The following is a 20,902-nucleotide window of genomic DNA, read 5'->3' on the forward strand; positions in this document are numbered from 1 at the left end:
ATCGTTTAGTATGTAGATATCTGAATCTTATTAATGTTGGTGAACACATACACAGGTCTAGTATATCATTGGAGTGATATGTGTTGGTGTTGTATCGTTTAGTATGTAGATATCTGAATCTTATTAATGTTGGTGAACACATACACAGGTCTAGTATATCATTGGAGTGATATGTGTTGGTGTTGTATCGTTTAGTATGTAGATATCTGAATCTTATTAATGTTGGTGAACACATACACAGGTCTAGTATATCATTGGAGTGATATGTGTTGGTGTTGTATCGTTTAGTATGTAGATATCTGAATCTTATTAATGTTGGTGAACACATACACAGGTCTAGTATGTCATTGGAGTGATATATGTTGGTGTTGTATCGTCTAATAGGTAGGTATCTGAATGTTATTAATGTTGGTGAACACATACACAGGTCTAGTATAAACTGGAGTGATATGTGTCACTGTTATGTGTTGGTGTTGTATCGTTTAATAGGTAAGTATCTTACTCTTATTAATGTTAATAAGAGTAATGTGCGAATATCAAAACATCACGTATTGTTTTAAAATAGCTTTCATTATGAATACTCAAAGTTTATCTTTTTTTTATTCTTATAAAACGGATTATTATTATTATGTAATATTCTACAATTAACATTTGTGATATTGGGCAACATAGCGTTTCAGCACCTTATTAAAATAGATGAGTGGAATATGAATTTTTTGAAAATTTTCATTGCCATATACGTATAGACATACATACTTTTCCGATATTCGTTAAAACGAAAATTACTTAATATGTTCTCATAAACAACATCAATATACAACTAAACTGTGACATATCATGTTGTTGATATCATTGCTTATAATTTAGGGAAACCCATTAAAATTATGATAAGATTTTACCTCTAAAATTCCAAAGTGTCGAGGTGTACAAAATTATTTCAAGAAATATAATTCACTGAAGGTCAAAGAAAAAAAAATCATTTAAATATTAATTATGATGACGAAGATACTTTCTGTTAAGTTGTGAGACATTTTGCCATGTGTAACTCAGTTAAAAGAGTCCCGTTTTTGTACACATGTATATAAACGTCAATTTATAATATTAAGAAATGAAATACGTTCTAGTGTTAAGACTGGTGTTTCTAACAATGCAGACATTTTTTGTAAAGCGCTGTTAATGTATTTCTAGCATTGAAAACGTTTAAAAAGATTTACATATTTTTTATCTGTATAGGACCATCGTCTAGTGAAGGGAGTCGTTATTCCACTGGTGAGTGTTGCGATTATTCCTTAGTTTGTACAACTTAAGTATCTGATCTATAGAATATGTTTAAAAGTTTTAAAATGATATTTTGATCTCTTTTATTGCAAGAAACGTATACTATTCTTTACTGGCATTTTTCAACCAAGTAGAAATTCTAGTTTGAGTTTAACAGAAGAGCGCCCATCTTTTAGTTTAGTGCTCGTATTTTAAGGTTTACAACAAGAGGTTACAGGATAAGTAACTAAAAGTCACCACGAACACTTAGAGTTACATTGGAAAGTGACACATTCAGTCAACCAGTGATTAACATTGCTACTCGGATTGAAGGTTTAAACTTGATCATTTCCACTGATAGACCACAGAATATTTTAGTGCGTAGATTCTTCCAATCACTGTTTGTATCTTGGGCACTTCATATCCTATTAGAAGATTGGTTAATTTATTAAAGTGTTCTTAATATTATAAAGCAAAAGCCGTCTTACCTAATCCCAGTTTTTAAATGTACATTGTTCTCGTATACACGAATAACACAACTGTCTATACTTTTCTTTGTTTTATATGTTTTCCATAAATTAAATAATATCAAAATAATATAAGGCTAGATCAACCTATTTCTTGGTACATCATATTTAACGTGCGTAAGAGGGATAAGTTTACCGTATTTGAGCTTGAAGAACTCTTTTTATAAAATGAAACGGGAAACAGCTTCTCATAAGGCTACTGTTTAATATTGTCAATATATTCATGAAACATAGTTATATTTACCGATTTTGAAGGATTCAGCAAATTTCATCTCCAAACTAAGTACAAGGTTTACAACTAGGATAATAAATAAATTGAATTTTTTGAAATTAAAATAAAACATTTTGAAGAATATCTAGATTAAAATCTAGAAGTTAAATCCGTTTGAAACCTTACTATATAATTTCATTGGTGTATGAAATACAAGTATGCTCCAACTTCACCTGCATGTCACATACCCTGGCGTTCTTTTCATAAAATTTATTTTGGTGATTTCAAAGACTGCTCAGGTCTTCACATTTAATATTATTTATCAATAGCTTCTACAAATGGAAAGTAATGTTATAAAAATGTTGTTCACATTTTGTTTGATGAAGAAATGTTATATCTATGATTTTTTAAAAATTTAGGACTACTTTTGAATGCATCTGTACCCTGGCAATTGAACGATACGTTTACAGTCTTTTAACGGTAAAATCCGGGATTAGATTTCCTGCGCACTAAAACAAGCTGACAAGTATGAATGCATTTAATTCGGGTGTGTGTAATTACTTGATTTCAATACTTTTAAAGTCAGTTAAATAATTTCACGTTCTTTTCTTCTCTATTTGTTCTTCTAGGTCTTGGAATAGGCCTAGCCTTTTTCTTCATTATTCTGGGGATCATATTAGGTGCAGTGGCCGTATTCTTATACGGATATAGAAAAGCGAACAAATGAGGAACTTTCAACAAGTGGTGTTTCATGTTGATTTTCGCATAGTGCGTTTTTATTGTGTTTAATAAGTATCGTCGGTAGTTCTTGAAGTGTAAAGACGAGTGTTTGACAAAATAATTTAAGTTGTATTGTTTCGTATGTTTCATAAAGTAATGCATATACTACATCCCACAAACATATACACATAAATAGTAAAAACTATTTAAACTGTCGTGTAAATTTTATTTAGTTTAATTTCATTCACCTTAACTTTATTCCGCTGTTTATTACCTGTAAGTTAACAATTTGGGCTATAAAATAACACTGAACCATTTTGTTATTTATGATCAAATAAAAATACTCATAAGAGAACAATCATCGTTTTTTTTGCTTAATAACAATTTGAATTAAGAACATTAACTGCATTATTAGTTGATTAGAAAATTAATTGAAAAGTAAAGTTGATTTTTAAAATAGATAGATATAAGGTTTTCTATAAGGAAATATTTTGAAAGTATGTTGCGTTAATGAATTAATTATATCTTATTCTAGTATGACAACTTGTGAATTAATAAAAAACTGAAAACAGAATTACTGTTTTTCGCTCTACAGAAACTTTTGCTATGATAATTTTAGTTTTTTCGAACTAAATGAGAAGTTTGTAAAAAACAGAATAAAAGAGGTCTTGAATGTTCCTTATATGTTCAATCCTACCCCATCAGATGTTCTTAAATAATTCAGTATAAGTGACTCACAGATCATCTTCTAAAATATCTTTTTGGTTAACTAGTTTCCTTTTGAGTTCGTTTGAGTGCAGTTACAAGGCAGAGGGGAATCCTCAATAGTTGCGGCACTTGGAATCCTTTTAGGCAGGATTAGAGTAAATTAATGTATGAGGGTTGGACCTCCTGAGTACAAAATTGTAATTAGATCTCAAACCATCCAAGAGATGACGGAACTATGAGCTAAAAGTTTGTACTTGAAAAAATAAAACAAAATAAAATAAAACACTCAGAGTCGCTATGCCGCAACTAAAAACATCCCGTACATAATCCTAGTAAACTCAACCAGACGACGAAGATACAAGCTGTATTGCCAATGTCAGCAGTATGACTTTTATATTGAATAAATATTTTGTTCTGTCCTTACTGTAATAAAAAACATTTTTTAGAAAACATACAATTACCAATTAAAATGTGTTAGTTTCTCCTAAGGTGAATGAAGATTTCCAATTATATAAAAAATGAAGAAAATTTACTTATTTGACTTTTCGACTGAAAAAACAGTTATCCATATGTAGAACAAATTATGATTCAAGGAAAACGAACATTTGAGATGATTGTTATATGGATAGATAAAATTCTAAGATTAGCTTTTTTACGCCAGGTTTTTCAAGAATCAAAATGAAAACAGTTTCAAATACGCCAGTCTAGTGTCTTTTTACATGAAGCATTTAAACGTATGGTGGATTTGACTTACATTAAACTAATTTCCATTAACGTAAACAAATGCATTGTATAAAGTTGAGTATTTAGCTGAAACAAAGCTGACATAACTTGAAAAATGAATAACGATATTAATATACAACATCTTGTGTACATTAGTCAGCATCCATAATTTGAGTCTAATAATAACCATTTCCTTTACTATTTTCCAAATAGATAATTAATCAGGACAACGAGGATAAAGCTTAATGAACGGATGGATTATGATGCAAGATTTTCTGTAGATAGTTTAGATTTGGAAAACTATTAATCCTAACATAAATATTATATGTTACCCTTCACATCGATTACAAGTCATGTCTTTAGGTTTACATCATACTTGTAGAATGAAAACATGAAGTATTAATTCTCAGGCAAAAGCAAGCTATTGGTAGAAATGTGAGGATGTTACAAAGACTAATAACAGGGGACGCAAACTGATTGTTTATAAAGTTTTAGAAATAATTATGGAAGCACTGAATATAATGGTCATAAACTATTGACCAGGAAACACGAGATGGCTAATCACGAGACTTTTAGCGAAATTTAAATTTTCTTGAACTGCACTAAAGATATTTTGTTCGTTATCTAAAATGTATCAGTAAATTAACATTTTTATTCGTACCTTATTAAGTTTTGGCAACATATCAAATAGTGATGACGAAATTGTAAAAAATAAAAAAACTTAAAAATTAACTTTTGTTAATTTTTCAACGCCAAAAGTTAATAGTACGCCAACTTTTTTAAACAGTCACGTCGCTAACATTTTAAATGTCAGTTCAAGTGTTATTTTTCACTGTGATGAATACTTTTTATTACAGTTTTTGCTCATTTAATCTAAATCAATACTTTCATGCATGAGAAATTGGCGATTGAATGGTGAAACTGATCTTTGTGACTAAACTGTAAGTATCATAATATCGAAACATTTTTCTAAATCTTTATTCTGAACAACCACATTACGATACATAATAACAAATATTTGATTAAAACTGCCTCCTATCTCATCTCTACAAAACCATTAAGTTGTAACCGTTCCTGCGTTTTTAGTTATTAAAAATAAAATTCGAAATAGTCAAAACTGTTATAATGATAATAGCTTAGAAATACTGTGCTAATACAATACTGATTTAAAATGAGTAAATTTTCTTAACCAATTATAGCATTTTGACACATTTTACATTGTATTAGACTCAAAAATGTTTTCACAACGTAGCCGCTAATGCAAGTCTAAATATGCTTATTGCATTCCAAAAGTATATTTGATGAACATTCTAAAGAAAGATATACAATATAATAGTTTTGTACGAAACTTGCACGAGTATTGTGGTTCACATTTTCACACACAGAAACTATTACATATTTTTCCTTTTCAAAGATTGACATGCCCTCCCTATAGAACCAGTTTTTCCAACAGTTTGCGATAGACATCTTGAAACAAACACGAGAAAGATTTTTTTTTACTCCACAAACCTGTCTGATAGCATCAAAGAGTTGTTCTAAATGGTATTGGTTTGCCTTCTGATAGGGTTAATAGGTGTTATACAATTTTTTGCTGCCTATTTGATTAAAAAATTCAAGGAATTCCCATTTCACGCTAAATTCCAAAATTTGTTTTCCTCTTCGGTCAGAGAACTAGGATATGAAATATATTCTTCAAATACATATGTTATTATGTTTAAGAACAAACATACATGAGTCCCTTTCCATTGATGTTTCTATTGTTGCATTTGTCGAAAATATTGTTAATAAGTATAATGAATTTATAACTCTCCTAACAATCTGAAACATTATCCAATTTCATCTTAAAGCAAAAACCATTTCTAGCTTAGATGTAGATTGAAGCAATGTATCCAATACTTTTCATTAATCAGTACCATTTATAAATACTGTGTAGAAGGAAAAGAAATGTGATGTCACACATTTCAATATGTGACGTACTTCTTGCTACTATCATTTACAGTCATGTAGTAAAAAAAAAATATTACTCTAGTTTTATTAGTGTAAACATAATAATATAATAAACTTAGATGGAAAAGATTGATAAGAATATTTATATAGAAATATGATATCACAGAATACGTAAAAAATAAAGAGCTTAACTTTTACCTAATTAACTATATATATATAACACTTTAAAACTATGACAAAATAATTAGTTAGGATGTTTTGCTTAAAAGGTTAACACTTCAATTGTAGAATACTAATTGTTAGCACTTTCGCTTCATTTATTTCATTGTCTTGTGGGGACGGTGTACGTTATTCATCATGTTGATCTAATGAACAAGGGTAGGAAAGGTACCCGTACTACACTCGGGATTTTTATTTGGCGTCGATATCACGTTGTAAAAAGTATTAATGGCTACTCCATTCGTCCGTCTGATTGGTTACCCGTTTAAATTCATTTATTGAGGTTCACCCCGAGTTCATCTACCTCATTTACATTTATCTGTGTATCTCTTATCATTATGAAAAACTTGTTAGATTCAAGTGCCAAACATGCTAAATTATATTTGACGCCCCCCATTGGCCTAGCGGTAAGCTTGAGGGTTCACACTGTTAAAAAGAGAGTTTCGATACTCGTGTTTTGGGCACAGCACAAATGGCTCATTGTGAAGCTATGTGCTGAACAACAAACAAACAAAGATAATATGTATTTGACGTATTTCGAGGTTTTATTGGCGTGCGATTTGTTATTATAATGTATAGTCACCTAGTGGAAAATCTTGCACTTTGCGAAGGATGGCATTAAAACTTGTATACAAGAAGTAACTGTTTACTCTAGGGAACTATATTCTTAAAAATAAAATAAAGAAAAAATTACATCGTTAAAAATGTAATTACTCCACAATTATATGTTCATTAAATCATTTTTAGGCGACATCGATTTTCCATATCATTTAAGCACAACGTAGAATTAGAAATTAAGTGAAAACAGAAATCAAATACATTATAATATTTTATTTTCAGGTCTCGATTATTGTAAAGTTCTATGAATAAATAATATAGAAAGAGAAACGAAGATATGGTTTTATTATTATATCCCAAAACAGTGTTAACATTATTCATTTCAACAGCAGTTTTCAAGTTATAGATGACAAGAGACATGAGATGGAAGTTTAGCTTTTTTAATATAGAATAAATCAAAAAATGAAATTTTCTGTGGTTAATAATTGGTGATAGCCAAGAAAATATTCTATACTTGTATGTTTGTTTTTTTCTTGAATTTCATATCAAATTGACACGCATATTCAATTGCTATTACTTACAAAAGAGTTACATTCTTTTACTGAAAAATTTAAGCTTACAACGAAAAAATTATCCTCAGAGGAATAAGAGTGAAATTTGTTTTTGCCCTATATATTGACATCTAACGTTCTTCGAAACCACAAAATAAAACTTAACGTTGTATAATAGACTAGGAAGGAACGTCGTGATATGAAAACGTTGTGGATGTAAAATTTCATGTTTCTGTTTCACTACTATTCATGAATTTAACTTTCGGTCCTTCTTGGGCCTTATGAGACTTATAATAAGAAAATAGGAGAAATGCACATGCTCCAATAAAAGCTCCAAGAATCAGCATTCCGATCAGTAGTCCTGCAAGTCTTCCTGTTTAAGATAAATCCAGGTATAAAAAACATAACTTTTTAAGAAAAATAAATTTTGCTCATTGTTACACAAAAACTGGAAAACACAAAAAGTTATTTAATAATTAAGGGCAAAATACTTTTCTAATAATTTCAGAAATATAAAAATAAATAAGTAATTTTTTATTACTAAAAACACAATCTTATTTTTGTTCAACCATTTTTTAACATTACTAGCTAACATAACAAATATTAGCTACGGTACCTTATTATTTAACATAGACTTTAGTTCTGGATAAATGACAACCATTAGAAATAGAAGACTCCCGTATAAACAATCTTATTTGGATTACACAAAAAATAATATTAAAACTTGATAAGTCGAGAAATTTCTCTTCAAAGGTTAACTTAGATGAAGTTTCTCGAAATATCAAATTGTTTTATCCCCCTTACTACTAGTATGGATACATTTTGTCTTCATTCTTATAATAATTAACTAAACATTAAGTTATTATTTCCACATATCATAGAGTTATAAAACAAAACAAACAAGATATACATTCATCAAGTTTTCCGTATACTGGCTGTAAATTTGATTTATATCTTTCTAATAAAAGGTTTCATATCGATGTATCTAATTTTTATTCAACGTGTTCCTTGTTACTATCATTCATACATTCTGTTGTTACAGTAGATCAAACAAAAAATCTAGGGATTTTACTTTCTAAACATTATACATAATATCGTGGAGTCCTTAGTTTAGAATAGGGTTGCATTTCCATACATTACTGCTTTATTTAATCTGTTACAATAGACAATGCTCAGAGTGTGAATCAATTAGAACTTTCAACCTGAAAGGCATCTTATGCGCTCGTGGGTTACATTACCATTTTATAGATCCTTAGGATTCAAATATAGCCGTTCCTAATTTTAAACTACTACTGGCCAGAGGGAATGCAGCCAGCCAGCCTCCAAACAACTCCCCAAAACTTTGGAATCTGACACTTTGAACCGAATAACAGGTTTATCTGTCACAATTCTTGCCCACAGACGAAAGTATGAAACATGTTTAGCAGAATTATAACCCTGGGTCCATCGATAAGAACTAAGCCAACCATAACTTAAACTTGGGATTAAAATTGATAAAATACTGTAGTTACGGTAGGGTTGTAGGGATCAGATATCAATCGTTGTCATGGTTTGTAGCCTATACGATCATCTAGGTCTAGTTACTAACTTAGAATCGTATCCCATTACCAATACATATATTTATTTATTTTTCTCAGCCTTAGTAGATTTAACGTAGGCTAAAGATTAAAAGCATTTATTATCGATATATATATATACATATATATATATATATGTGTGTGTGTGTGTGTGTGTAAAATAGTCACTAATGAATAATTACACTTAGTTGATCATATATACTACTAACATTTACAATGTTATATTACTGATTTGAAAGTTTTCTGAACATAATATTTCCTACAAACCTCAGGCAACGATTTTAAGCTATAATCGACATAACTGATGGATTTTAATTATACTTTTAACACTGATTTTTTTTGGAAATATTGAATAAAAATACAATTCTGAACATGAACTAAAGCCATCCTATTAGTAAAATAAACAACATACTTTACAATTAACATAGAAAACATCGTAATAAATATTTATAAATGACCGTATTTGATTAATAACATATTTGTGTTTTAAATTGAAATTAAAATATTTGCTTGTAAAAAATAAGATATTTCAGAATAATTACAACATATCATTGATAATATGTAGTTGGTTTTAAGGCAGCACAAACATAAAGATAGTATTCGCCCCAAAGCTCGCGCAACCGGCTATAATGTCTTTTAATTAATTATTTTTTTCTTGCATTTTGTAAGGATTATGTATGAAAAAAACGATAGTATTATACTTTTTTAGACATGGAAATAACTTACCTTTAGTATATCCTGAACCAACCTGTGTCTCAGGTAGCTTTTTACTTTTATAACCCCAGTCATTGACAGCATCTCTCCCTAAAACAAATAAGTACAAATAAATTATGAAGTTTAAAACCACTATCATACATATATATGTATAATATTAGATATAATATGGAAACGGCAAATAAGTAGGTTTAAGAGGCAAATACAATGAGATTACCACCCTTTTATCGTGTAGAATTGAAATGCAACAGAGTATAGTTACGTATTGATAGTTTACAAGGTGATTTACAATAAAAATTGCCACACCAGCATGAAGCGTATAAAAGAGCGGGGAGATATACTATGCCCAGTAGCAGTAGTGTGTTCCATTCATGGCTCCTAAAGCTTAAATAACTCATGACGAGCCCATACAAGTAAAATATTTGGCTGCTCAAGAATATTCCATATTCAAAGGAGCTGTGTGCAAGACACTGAAGACGAAACATGAAACTGGCACTGTTAACCATAGAAATGACGAATTACATATTTGAAAAGAACCAAAAATGCTAACAACTTTACAACTAGTTCTTTGTGTTTTTCATTCTTTTCAAAGAAATATTTCATCAATTTATTTTGTCCTTCTACATCCCAATTTAACCTTAAACAATAGTTGAAGTGGTTGAGGTAAAACAACAAAAGTGATGTTAATCATCTTGGGGCGTGTTCTTGATGAGAGAAACGAAGGTCCAGTTCAGATGTTGCTGTAAATGTATGTGTTAATGCCACCTCGAGAACAGTAAAAGGCCCGGCATGGCCAGGTGGATAAGGCGCTCGACTCGCAATCTGAGAGTCGCGGGTTCGAATCCCCGTTCCACTAAACATGCTCGCCCTTTCAGCCGTGGGGGCGTTATAATGTGACGGTCAATCTCACTATTCGTTGGTAAAAGAGTAGCCCAAGAGTTGGCGGTGGGTGGTGATGACTAGCTGCCTTCCCTCTAGTCTTACACTGCTAAATTAGAGACGGCTAGCGCAGACAGCCCTCGCGTAGCTTTGCGCGAAATTAAAAAACAAACAAACAAACAGAACAGTAAAATACGTATTAGCACAAATGGACATGTCACTTTCGAAAATTGCTGCTGAGTACAAGTTTCCCAACCAAAAGGTTGAAATGGGAATCGGGCTATATACAGTAGAATAAATAATATAGAAACCATTGCTCTTCACAAATAGATCCAAATTCAAATTGTTCGGCTATAATAAATAACTATATGTTAGACTGCGGAGTAGAGAACGGTATATTAGTCAATGTGTGTCGTGTAAAATGAAACATGATAGGGAATCAATATAAGTCTGAAGCATCTTAGACACTGGTGTGAGTGATCTACGCAAAACTGATAGCGTCTTTTCTGCTGACAAGTACAAGTTGGTAAAAGAGTAGCCCAAGAGTTGGCGGTGGGTGGTGATGACTAGCTGCCTTCCCTCTAGTCTTACACTGCTAAATTAGGGACGGCTAGCGCAGATAGCCCTGTGTAGCTTTGCGCGAAATTCAAAAACAAAACAAAGACAAGTACAAGAACGTCATCTATCATGCGACATTCCATTGATGATTCCAATGATTCTAAGCATACAACAACTGTAGCGAAACAGTATCTTGACGCTAAAAAGGCTGATAGAACACTCAAAATCGTGAAGTTGTATAGGCTTATGCAGAAACTGTGTATAACGGTACATAAATCGCTGTTTCTGAATCCAGATGTAATGTAAATTTCGTTCTTATATGAAAAAGGAACTTGACTACGGGAAAATAAAGATAAATTATAAGTAGTTAACGTTAGGTAATTTGTAAAAACACTTACTAGCGTAATGCTGGCAGGTGCCGCTATCTTTAGTTTTAACACCTGAGGTTGTTAGAGTTTTTGAAGATAAATAACAAACGGCATTTGTTTGATCTTTGAGAGAATTGGACGGGCAGTAATTGAAGGAGTTGCAGTTGTATTCGGACTGTTCAGAACATACACGTGCACATTGTTCGAGTGTCAGGGATTTTATCTCAAAACTATCGTCATCATCTACCAGAGTGTGTCCCATGTTTAGGAAGTCAGCTATGTATTTTACTATAAAGAAAAGAAAACGACACGTTAGTATTTAAAACTTACTAACACTGTTATTAGATAGAAACTAAAAGTACCATTCGTGAGGATAAAAACATGTGTGTTTGTAGATCATAATAATAAAAAGTGAACAAAGCTATCAAATTAGAAAGGGAACAATTCCTTAAAATTTATTCTAGTGGAAAATGTACACACATGATTATTATAAAATTGCTCGAGAGCAAAATATTATAATATTTGTAATAGTGTATAACTTCGGTATAGTTATCCATCAAAATATTTCAAAACTGCGTTAGTTACTTACTAGCATAATGAGAACACGTAGCCTTCGCTGTAACCATGTTTGATGGTTTGATGTCTAGAACGTGCTTTTTATGTAGAACACAGCTTCGTTTATCTTCACAGTATTCAAATCCTCGACAGAGAAAATCCTTCTCCAGTCGGCATTTCATAGCACATTCATCTGGATAACGCACGCCGTCAATAGACTTGTCTCCGCCGGTAAGAAACACCTTACCAGGATACTTGTGGAAAAAAAAGAGATAGTCTCCTACAACAGAGAGAAAATAAACTTCTCAACACTCACTATGGGTAGTAAAGAAGCTCGTTTGTTTTAGTTATTTGTGTTTTGAGGGGGGTAATACCATAGATCAGACTATGATTATGGGTAATACCATAGATCAGACTATGATTATGAGTAATACCATAGATCAGACTATGATTATGGGTAATACCATAGATCAGACTATGATTATGAGTAATACCATAGATCAGACTATGATTATTGGTAATACCATAGATCAGACTATGATTATGGGTAATACCATAGATCAGACTATGATTATGGGTAATACCATAGATCAGACTATGATTATGGGTAGTACTATAGATCAGACTATGATTATGGGTAATACCATAGATCAGACTATGATTATGGGTAATACCATAGATCAGACTATGATTATTGGTAATACCATAGATCAGACTATGATTATGTTAATTTATAAAGAATCATTTTGATTATACAGGTATATTAAAAACTACCAATACCAATTATCTTATTACAAAAAATAATTACCCCCAGTGGCTCAGCTGTACGTCTCTGGACTTACGACGATAGAGTTCGGGTTTTGATACCCTTGGTGAGCACAGTGCAAATAGCTTTGTGTTTAACAACAAAGAAATAAAGAAATACAAACAATTCATTAAAGAAACCCTAAAACAATTGCTGGCTTGCCTTAAAAGATATATCAGCGCGAGAATTATGACTTTTGCTATTTTCTCCCATTAATACAGTTAAACGCATTCACCTACGTTTGTCTGTCTGCCCGAGGGTTTTCAAAATACCTCGTTACTGCATAACCATTTCAAAATTTCCGTATAATTGCTATGGCTTATTGTTATTAGTCACAATCTATGATAAGTTCGAGTTATTAAATAATATTTCCTTTATAATAAATTTAAGTAGGAGTTACAGCGTTGCACTTATATATCAATATTTCTTGGCTACGGGTATTATATCAATTTATCTTATTTTATTTTATACAGCAACTTCTCATTATGTTATTTGGTGGACTTTTTTGTACTAAAATTTTAACGTAGCAGATATTCAATTACAATCTGTTTTATATTTACACATCCTTCTAATGTACTTTCTTAGGGATTCATTTTCTTCATTCATAACGATTATATTTGCTCGAATAACTTACTTTCAGAGTTAGTGTAACGAGTTTCTTGGTGCACGGCTTAGTGCAAGTTAAATTATTTCAGAACAACTAATATATTTAACTTCGAAACACATACAAAAATACCACTTTCAAGTAGCACGCAAAAATGGTTCAATCTGAATAACCAGAATTTACTTTGGACGAAAATACTTTGTTCTAGTAAATTTAAAACAGTAACTTTGGGCACAACATTCCAACACAGCACGAAAGACCTGAAGGATATAAGCGTCATTTACAGGATAAGCTAAGAGATTAAGTATCGAAAATTTTAAGTTCATTAAATAATCCTCTTAGATCACATACGGTGAGCAACTGGCATGGGTTTTAAAAAGTTTTAATAAAAAGAAACAAAAAACCGAATTTAGTCAAGGTCAAAGTAACACGAATGAAGTTTAGCAGTATTAACATTGACATAAAATGTTTTAAACACATCTAACATAAATTTATTTAGTATATTATAGTAAATTTTGCAAAAGATACGAGATAGTGAGAAATGCTACATACTTGTGTATACATTACATTGCGTATTTGGCTCCAGCTCATTCCTGTCCATTTCGTTTTCTTTACGAATATGAACAGATGAAATCCGACAAACTCTATTTGTGGCTGTAATACAGTAAGAAAAACTACTGCATATAATGGATTCCGCATCTCGACATCTCTTAAAACAGTCCGTTTTAGTTTCGATATCCCCTATGTCTTTAGTGGTCTGGGAATGTTTGTCTAGTTGGAAATTCTCAGCTACAATGCTATATGCCTCATCTTGGACTGTAAAGAATGAGGAAAACACACACAGAAAAATGATTAAATATTCGTTTTGCCTACAAGAGAAGCTATCGTCAAATCTATTAATTGGAACATAATTTACGATAAGGAGTATTTAGTAAATATAAACAATAGCTTGGTAATTATATCCAATAGTATACTTACCATCCTTAAAATTATAAAAAATATAAAATGTTGTTTATGAAAATGAATGCTTTTGTTTTGCTGTTTTTACAGTAACGTTTTCGACATATCATTCATTGGATACTTGAACCAAAATCTTCGGCTAAATAAATCAATAAAGACATACTATCGTATAATAGGAATTTAAAGAGAAAGTAACTGCAATTAAGTTTATTAATACTTTCTTTTCATAATCGACTGTGTGTAATATGTATTCAGTTCTATCTGCCTCTCATCCATCTTCCTTCTGTCTACCTATCTAGCTTTCTAATAAAAAGTAAAGTTGAAATTAGTAATATCAGTAATTAAAACACTCTCGGCTGAAATGTATAGATGGTGATATGGAACTTTTATTTGTCGCTTTTATTGCAATCTTGTAAAAAATATAAAGGCACCATTTCAAATCTAGTGACAAACAAAGTTAAACATATTTTGTGAAAACAAGACAACATCGAAAAGAAAAATAATAAAGTAAAAAAAACGAAGTCAGGAAAGCGATAAAGTTGTAATCACACATTATTTCATGACGTGTATTTTATCATCGATACTCAAGCTCAATCATAGATCAGAATTATCATTTTAACAATATATTGGTTTGGGAGAAAATAGGTAATGTTTGTTACTAGAATTTAAAGGACAAATTTCAATTATTTCCTTTTTGTGGTCATATTCATTGACCTAAACACATTAGGCTTCGTTGTTTTGTTCATATGAGTATGTGCCCACTATTGGCTCTTGAGTTTTATTTATATTCCTGAAAATGGTCTGTTCTTAGAAGCAAGCATTTTCCTCTAACAGCTACAGGTAAATGAATAGTAGTTTTAAATACGGGGCGTCATTGGCTTCAACATCCACATGAGCCCCGATTATATAATTATGTTTATCACATATGAGATATAGGATAAACAGTGTGTACTAATTGTTAGTTTGGTCCTAATTCTGCAGATATCTGACTAACTGCGATACATATATTATTTATATGTTGGAGTTTGTAGCTAAATTTGATTTGTTTGTTCGTTATGTACGACGTTTTATTTATTTCTTTTAAGTTTTAGTACATAAGTATTTGTAGTACGGAAAGAAACTGCAAATTTTTGAATTACTTCTATTGTGTATTTTTAACGGTTCTCACGCAAAATTAACAAATTAATTACATATATATATTTTAACATCAAATATTCGGAAAATACCAACATATAATACTTACGGTTATTTATTTGAACATTCTTTATTACAGATGTTGCATGGAAGTAGACCTAAAATGTTTAGAGAATTCAAGAAATATATGAATAATAAAATTGTTTGAAAAGAGGTATAACGGTTAGTCAACATGTAAGTAATTTAAGCATTCTTAGCTGCTGCCACGACTGTACGAAATTGTATAAGAATGTATTCATATACAATTCCGTTTTATAATTTACCACATTATGAGTTCATGTGAAGGAAAATATTCTAGTACTAAAAGATATAGAAAATACAAATTTTACCAATTTATCTTTAAGACTAAGATATTAATGCTGGATGCATTGGAGAATTACGAGATAATCAAAATATTACACTGAACTATTATCCAATAGGTTAACAATAGATATAGAATAGAAATACTGAATTGATATATCTTATTTTTCTTTACAGGAAATTATTGTAGCTAAGAGCAGTTTAAAACCAGAATGTAGTTGGTTAATCTCTGAGTGTGACGTTGTTGTCCACTCAAATTGTTTTTCGATTTTTAACAAGGCCGAATGATGAATACAGCCTGCTTATAAAATAACAATCACTCGTGCATAAACTAAGGCCAGAGATTAATCAAGCAAAGTTTTGCTTTACGGGAGCTTGGGGTTGTCGTGATTATACTTACATATATTTGTAAAAGATATACATATTCTATTTTAAATTTTACTGCTTAAACTCTTTTCGACACAAGTAGATCTGGAAATAACAGTTTATTACCTTACTATCAGAAGTGGGTGGTGTAATTGACACGACGAAACTTTTGTTAACTTTCGCCTCTAAGTTTTTCAAAGCTCCTTCATTTTCTACATCGAACTCCGAGGAGTCTGTCACGGACCCTAGGGAATTTAAGGTGGGAATTGAAAGTCGAGAGAAAAATAAAAACTTTAGCTTCCTACAGTGGTGTTAAAAATATTGCATTACCCTATTATTTTCACACTTTTCTTGGTTTCTTTAATTTTTTTAAGAGATTGTGTCTTTTGGAAGTATCAGAACTTGTGTAAAACGGTTATTAACATTGTGTGGTGTAAGCTGACTCATATTTTAACCACACATACGCATCTTTATTAACAAACCACTATGAAAAACTTATTACAGCAGATGATCAACTTGGCAAATACGAAAATGTTCTGTGAGTAAGAAAACCTAGACTTAAAGAAAACGCCACTAAGGTAATTGACATAAAGTGGTCAGAGAGTCTGTCTCTTGTTTTAATATTTGGTTGTGCCCTTTCTGGCCTTGATAACTGTTGGACATCGCTGAAAGTAAGCAGGGGCGAGTTCATCATGCCACATGCAGGTTTTCTGCAGTTCCAATGTGTTTCTTGTTGTTGTTTGTCTTGCATTTTGTTACCTATTACCTTCCAGCAATTCTGGGCTAATTACTGGCCAGAGTAGTTTCTTGATCTTCTTCCTACGGAGATAGTCCTTCTCCTGAAGCAATGAAATATAACCTAAAATGTTTTTTCAATACCCTTAGAGTTACATTTCATCTTTATTTCACGTCTACTGCATAGATTGTATGAATTTTACCAACCTGTGACATGGGGCAGAGTCATCTAGAAATATGATCCTGAATTGTTGGTTTTAACTGAGACTTGAGGATCTCGACGTCCTTTTCGGCATTGATAGTGTCTTTCCCAAAATGGAGGCGTTCCACACCCTGGCCAGAGATGCATCCCCATATCACCTGACTCTGTAGATGCTTCACAGTTGCACTCAAACACTCTGGATGAAATTCTCAACGTCGTATAAAGTCCATAAAACCCAAGCTGGTTAAACTTCGATTCCCCTGAGAGGATTACCTTGCTTCAGTCCAGTCAACATGATCTTTGGTTCAGTTAAGCTTCATCTTCTCCATCTTGGAGTTTCTTTCTTGGCAGTCTTTCTGGGAGACTGATTGAACATAGGCAAGACCAGGTGGTGTGCACGGTGACCCCTGAAGTTCCCTGCCATACTCTTTTGAGACCTGTGAACGCATTCGACGATACTGCAAAATTTTACGTGTCGGAAGACGACCATCAGCTTTCACCGCTACCCAAAACCCGTCTCTCTCTATTTCTCTGCACCCAGTAGTTCACAGTAGACTAATTGAATTAATTCTTCTAGCATTCTCCTTTGTCGAAAGTCCCTCTTTGCTCAGAGAAACAATGACTGTTTTTTGTTTTCTTTTCCTGGGGTTAACTCGTAAAACCTTGGACATTGTAGCATAACACGTACCTTGTTACAGATAGCCTTTCAGTAAGAAACTCTAGTCATAGCTAAATAGCACCTGATGCTATACCCAGACAACTGTAAAGCTATTTGTGTAATGATTTGACAGTAATTCATCATCCACGAAACACATTTGCACTTACACGTATTAGGGCCTCAAAACGGTTGATGTTTGTGAAGAAAAGTGTGAAAAAATTGGATGATGCGATAACATTTTCCACCATTGTATGTTTACATTATTTTTATTTCACTAGTAAGTTTAAACAGAAGTAAATCACTTTATTCAGATAAGTTTTTTAAACTTATAATCTTGTCTTTATTGTTTTAATGAAGTGTAAGATTAACTATTGGCTTTCTTGTAAGTTTGAATTACAGTTAATGAAAATACTACACACCTCATATTATTTCTTTAAAATGTTCGGAAAAAATAACTTCTGGATATTAATATACAAGATAGCAACGTTTACATCATTAAGATAAAATTTCAGAAACAAAATGTGTATATTAAAGTTAAAAATAAAGATTCAGAGCAGTAAAATATGAAAACGTACCAAAATTAGGTATATTTTATAAAAAATATTCATAATACAACGAGTTCGTGTTTTAATATGTGTAAATTACTTTATAATTTAGTAGCGACAGTAAATATAATATTCCCCTTGATGGACATTAAAGTTGTAATGTTTAATTACATAGTACACACTGTCAACAGATTCGCTATTTTCTTACTCATGTAGAAATCACAGTTCTTGTAGTTCAGAAGTCGATCTCCCCAGCTTTCGGTCAAGTCTTTTGTGTTTATAAAGCAAGTATGATCACAATAATGAATGGACCTGTGAAACAAATATTTACATTTGATTACCTGATGTAACGATATTGTTAAATTAATTTTCCAACCTTTTTGTGTTTTTTTGATGTACACTTTACAATACAATAAAAATAATTAGAATTTATGATATTATAGCCATAAGAAGACAGATCTTCTTTTATAAATAATGTTAACCAGTCTCCTCAGTTCACTGTTAGTGTTATGCCACACAGGCATCTGAAAACCACTCAAGTACAGTGCAAGTGATTGGTTATTCAACCTAAAATGGTTTCACAAAACTTTGTCTCAGTTTTGATTTGAAATTAGTCGCCAGGTTTAAGGTGTTTAAATTGTTCATGAACCATGAGCCGACTTGAAAAAAGATATTTGGATATTTCACTCATGTGGAGAGCTAACGGAAGAATTGAAACAGGATATTTGCAACAAGCTATTGCCAGTTGGTCAAAAGTATCGTTAGAAGAATGTGGACCTGCTTTTAAGTCAATTGTGCACTTGTTCGGGGAATTGAACAAAACAGATTATGAGCTGTTACACAATCTGGTTGGTTGTTGTTAAGCCCGAAGCTACGTAATGGGTTATCTCTGCTCAGCCCATCACGGATATTAATTTTGTGTGTTTGTTGTTAAGCGTAAAGCTACACAACGAGCTATCTGTTTTGTGCCCACCACGGGTATCAAAACGAGAGTTTTAGCACTTTAAGCCTGTAGACTTACCGCTGACCCGCTGGTGGCCATTACACAGTCAGAGATTGCTATCTGTCAATTCAGCCTCACTACAGTAGTAACATCAAATATTCGCATCACAAATGTATACTTTATCAGTATATAGAATACACTTAACGCTGGTCAATATGTCAAATATTCAGTATGGTGCATTCCTCCTACAGCAGTGCACGAAGTATTTTACCTGCAATAGGGCCAAAAACACATTCATAAGTTCAACGACAAATAGAGCAACATTCTTTATGTAGCTTATTCGCCCTTCAACCAGATAGCAGGAGTATATATACTCATTTGGAAGAAATCTAGAACCATATCCAATCACGTGTTTTCCGAGTATACATACGCATTTGGAGAAAATCTAGAACCATATTTAATCACGTGTTTCCCGAGTATATATACTCGTTTGGAAGAAATCTCGAACCATATCCAATCACGTGTTTCCCGAGTATACATACTCATTTCGAGAAAATCTAGAACCATATCCAATCACGTGTTTCCCGATGGGGCAGTGCTAAGTCTAAGGACTTACAACGCTAAATTCAGAGGTTTGATTCTCCGCGCTGAACACAGCAGATAGATTAATGTGACTTTATTCTAAAACAAACAAGCAAACAATTCAACCACTTTAACATATAAGAACGTAATACGCATAGTATGATGATGTGGTGGAAGTATAGTATTGGCAGGAATAAACACAGTGGACAAGCCGGTTTCCATACCATTAATGTTACATATTTGGATCATATACTAGCACCATTTGGGTTGTTATATTATGGTGCAGTTCACCCTGCGTTAAATTTATGAATGACAAGATCTTCCCTCACCGTATTAAATCTGGTCGTCAAATTTCGTGAAGAAGATTAGGTTAACAAAGTGGAGTGTCCTACACTCCCAATGGATTTCATTCTTATTGAGCACATATGAAATGTTCTTGGAAAGCGTATCGAATTCAGTGAGTGATTCCAGACATTAAAAGATCCTGGAAACAGCTCTTTCAAAGTAATAGTAGATGATACCTCAGGATCTTTTCAGAACTCTGATTTTAAGCATACATTATAGGTGGCTATTGCTGTTCATTGTACTTGTAATTCATAATGGAGTAAAATGTCATAAACAGTAAAGAAGTAAAGTCACGTATACGAAATGTTAATTTCAGATCAATCATTTACATTCAGATAACATGATAAATACACTAGTGTCCAAAAGTTAAGGAACAAACTTGTTGAACACTAACGATTTGTTCCTAAATTTTTAGATAGCAATGTAGTTAGATGCTTGATTTGCATTATAATGAACTGGACAGGGTGACTGACATTACTTGATAGCTGATGCTTGATTTGCATTATAATGAACTGGACAGGGTGACTGACATTACTTGATAGCTGATGCTTGATTTGCATTATAATGAACTGGACAGGGTGACTGACATTA

The 20,902-nt window shown here is 32.0% G+C and overlaps 2 protein-coding genes across 2 annotated transcripts in view; one reads left to right on the forward strand and one right to left on the reverse strand.

Moving 5' to 3' along the window:
* The window catches only part of LOC106464551, a 71,117-nt gene extending 67,240 nt beyond the window's left edge, over positions 1 to 3,877 (forward strand). The window contains exons 23-24 of the mRNA XM_022392760.1: positions 1,234 to 1,269; positions 2,625 to 3,877. Coding sequence (XP_022248468.1) covers positions 1,234 to 1,269; positions 2,625 to 2,722 — 134 coding nt within the window. The 3' untranslated portion in view covers positions 2,723 to 3,877. The remainder of the gene's footprint in view (positions 1 to 1,233; positions 1,270 to 2,624) is intronic.
* A 13,666-nt stretch (positions 3,878 to 17,543) lies between these two features.
* The window catches only part of LOC106464561, a 28,315-nt gene continuing 24,956 nt past the window's right edge, over positions 17,544 to 20,902 (reverse strand). The window contains exon 15 of the mRNA XM_022392805.1: positions 17,544 to 17,769. Coding sequence (XP_022248513.1) covers positions 17,544 to 17,769 — 226 coding nt within the window. The remainder of the gene's footprint in view (positions 17,770 to 20,902) is intronic.

This window comes from Limulus polyphemus, unplaced genomic scaffold (assembly GCF_000517525.1).
Source record: "Limulus polyphemus unplaced genomic scaffold, Limulus_polyphemus-2.1.2 Scaffold61, whole genome shotgun sequence".
Taxonomy (NCBI): Eukaryota; Metazoa; Arthropoda; class Merostomata; order Xiphosura; family Limulidae; genus Limulus; species Limulus polyphemus.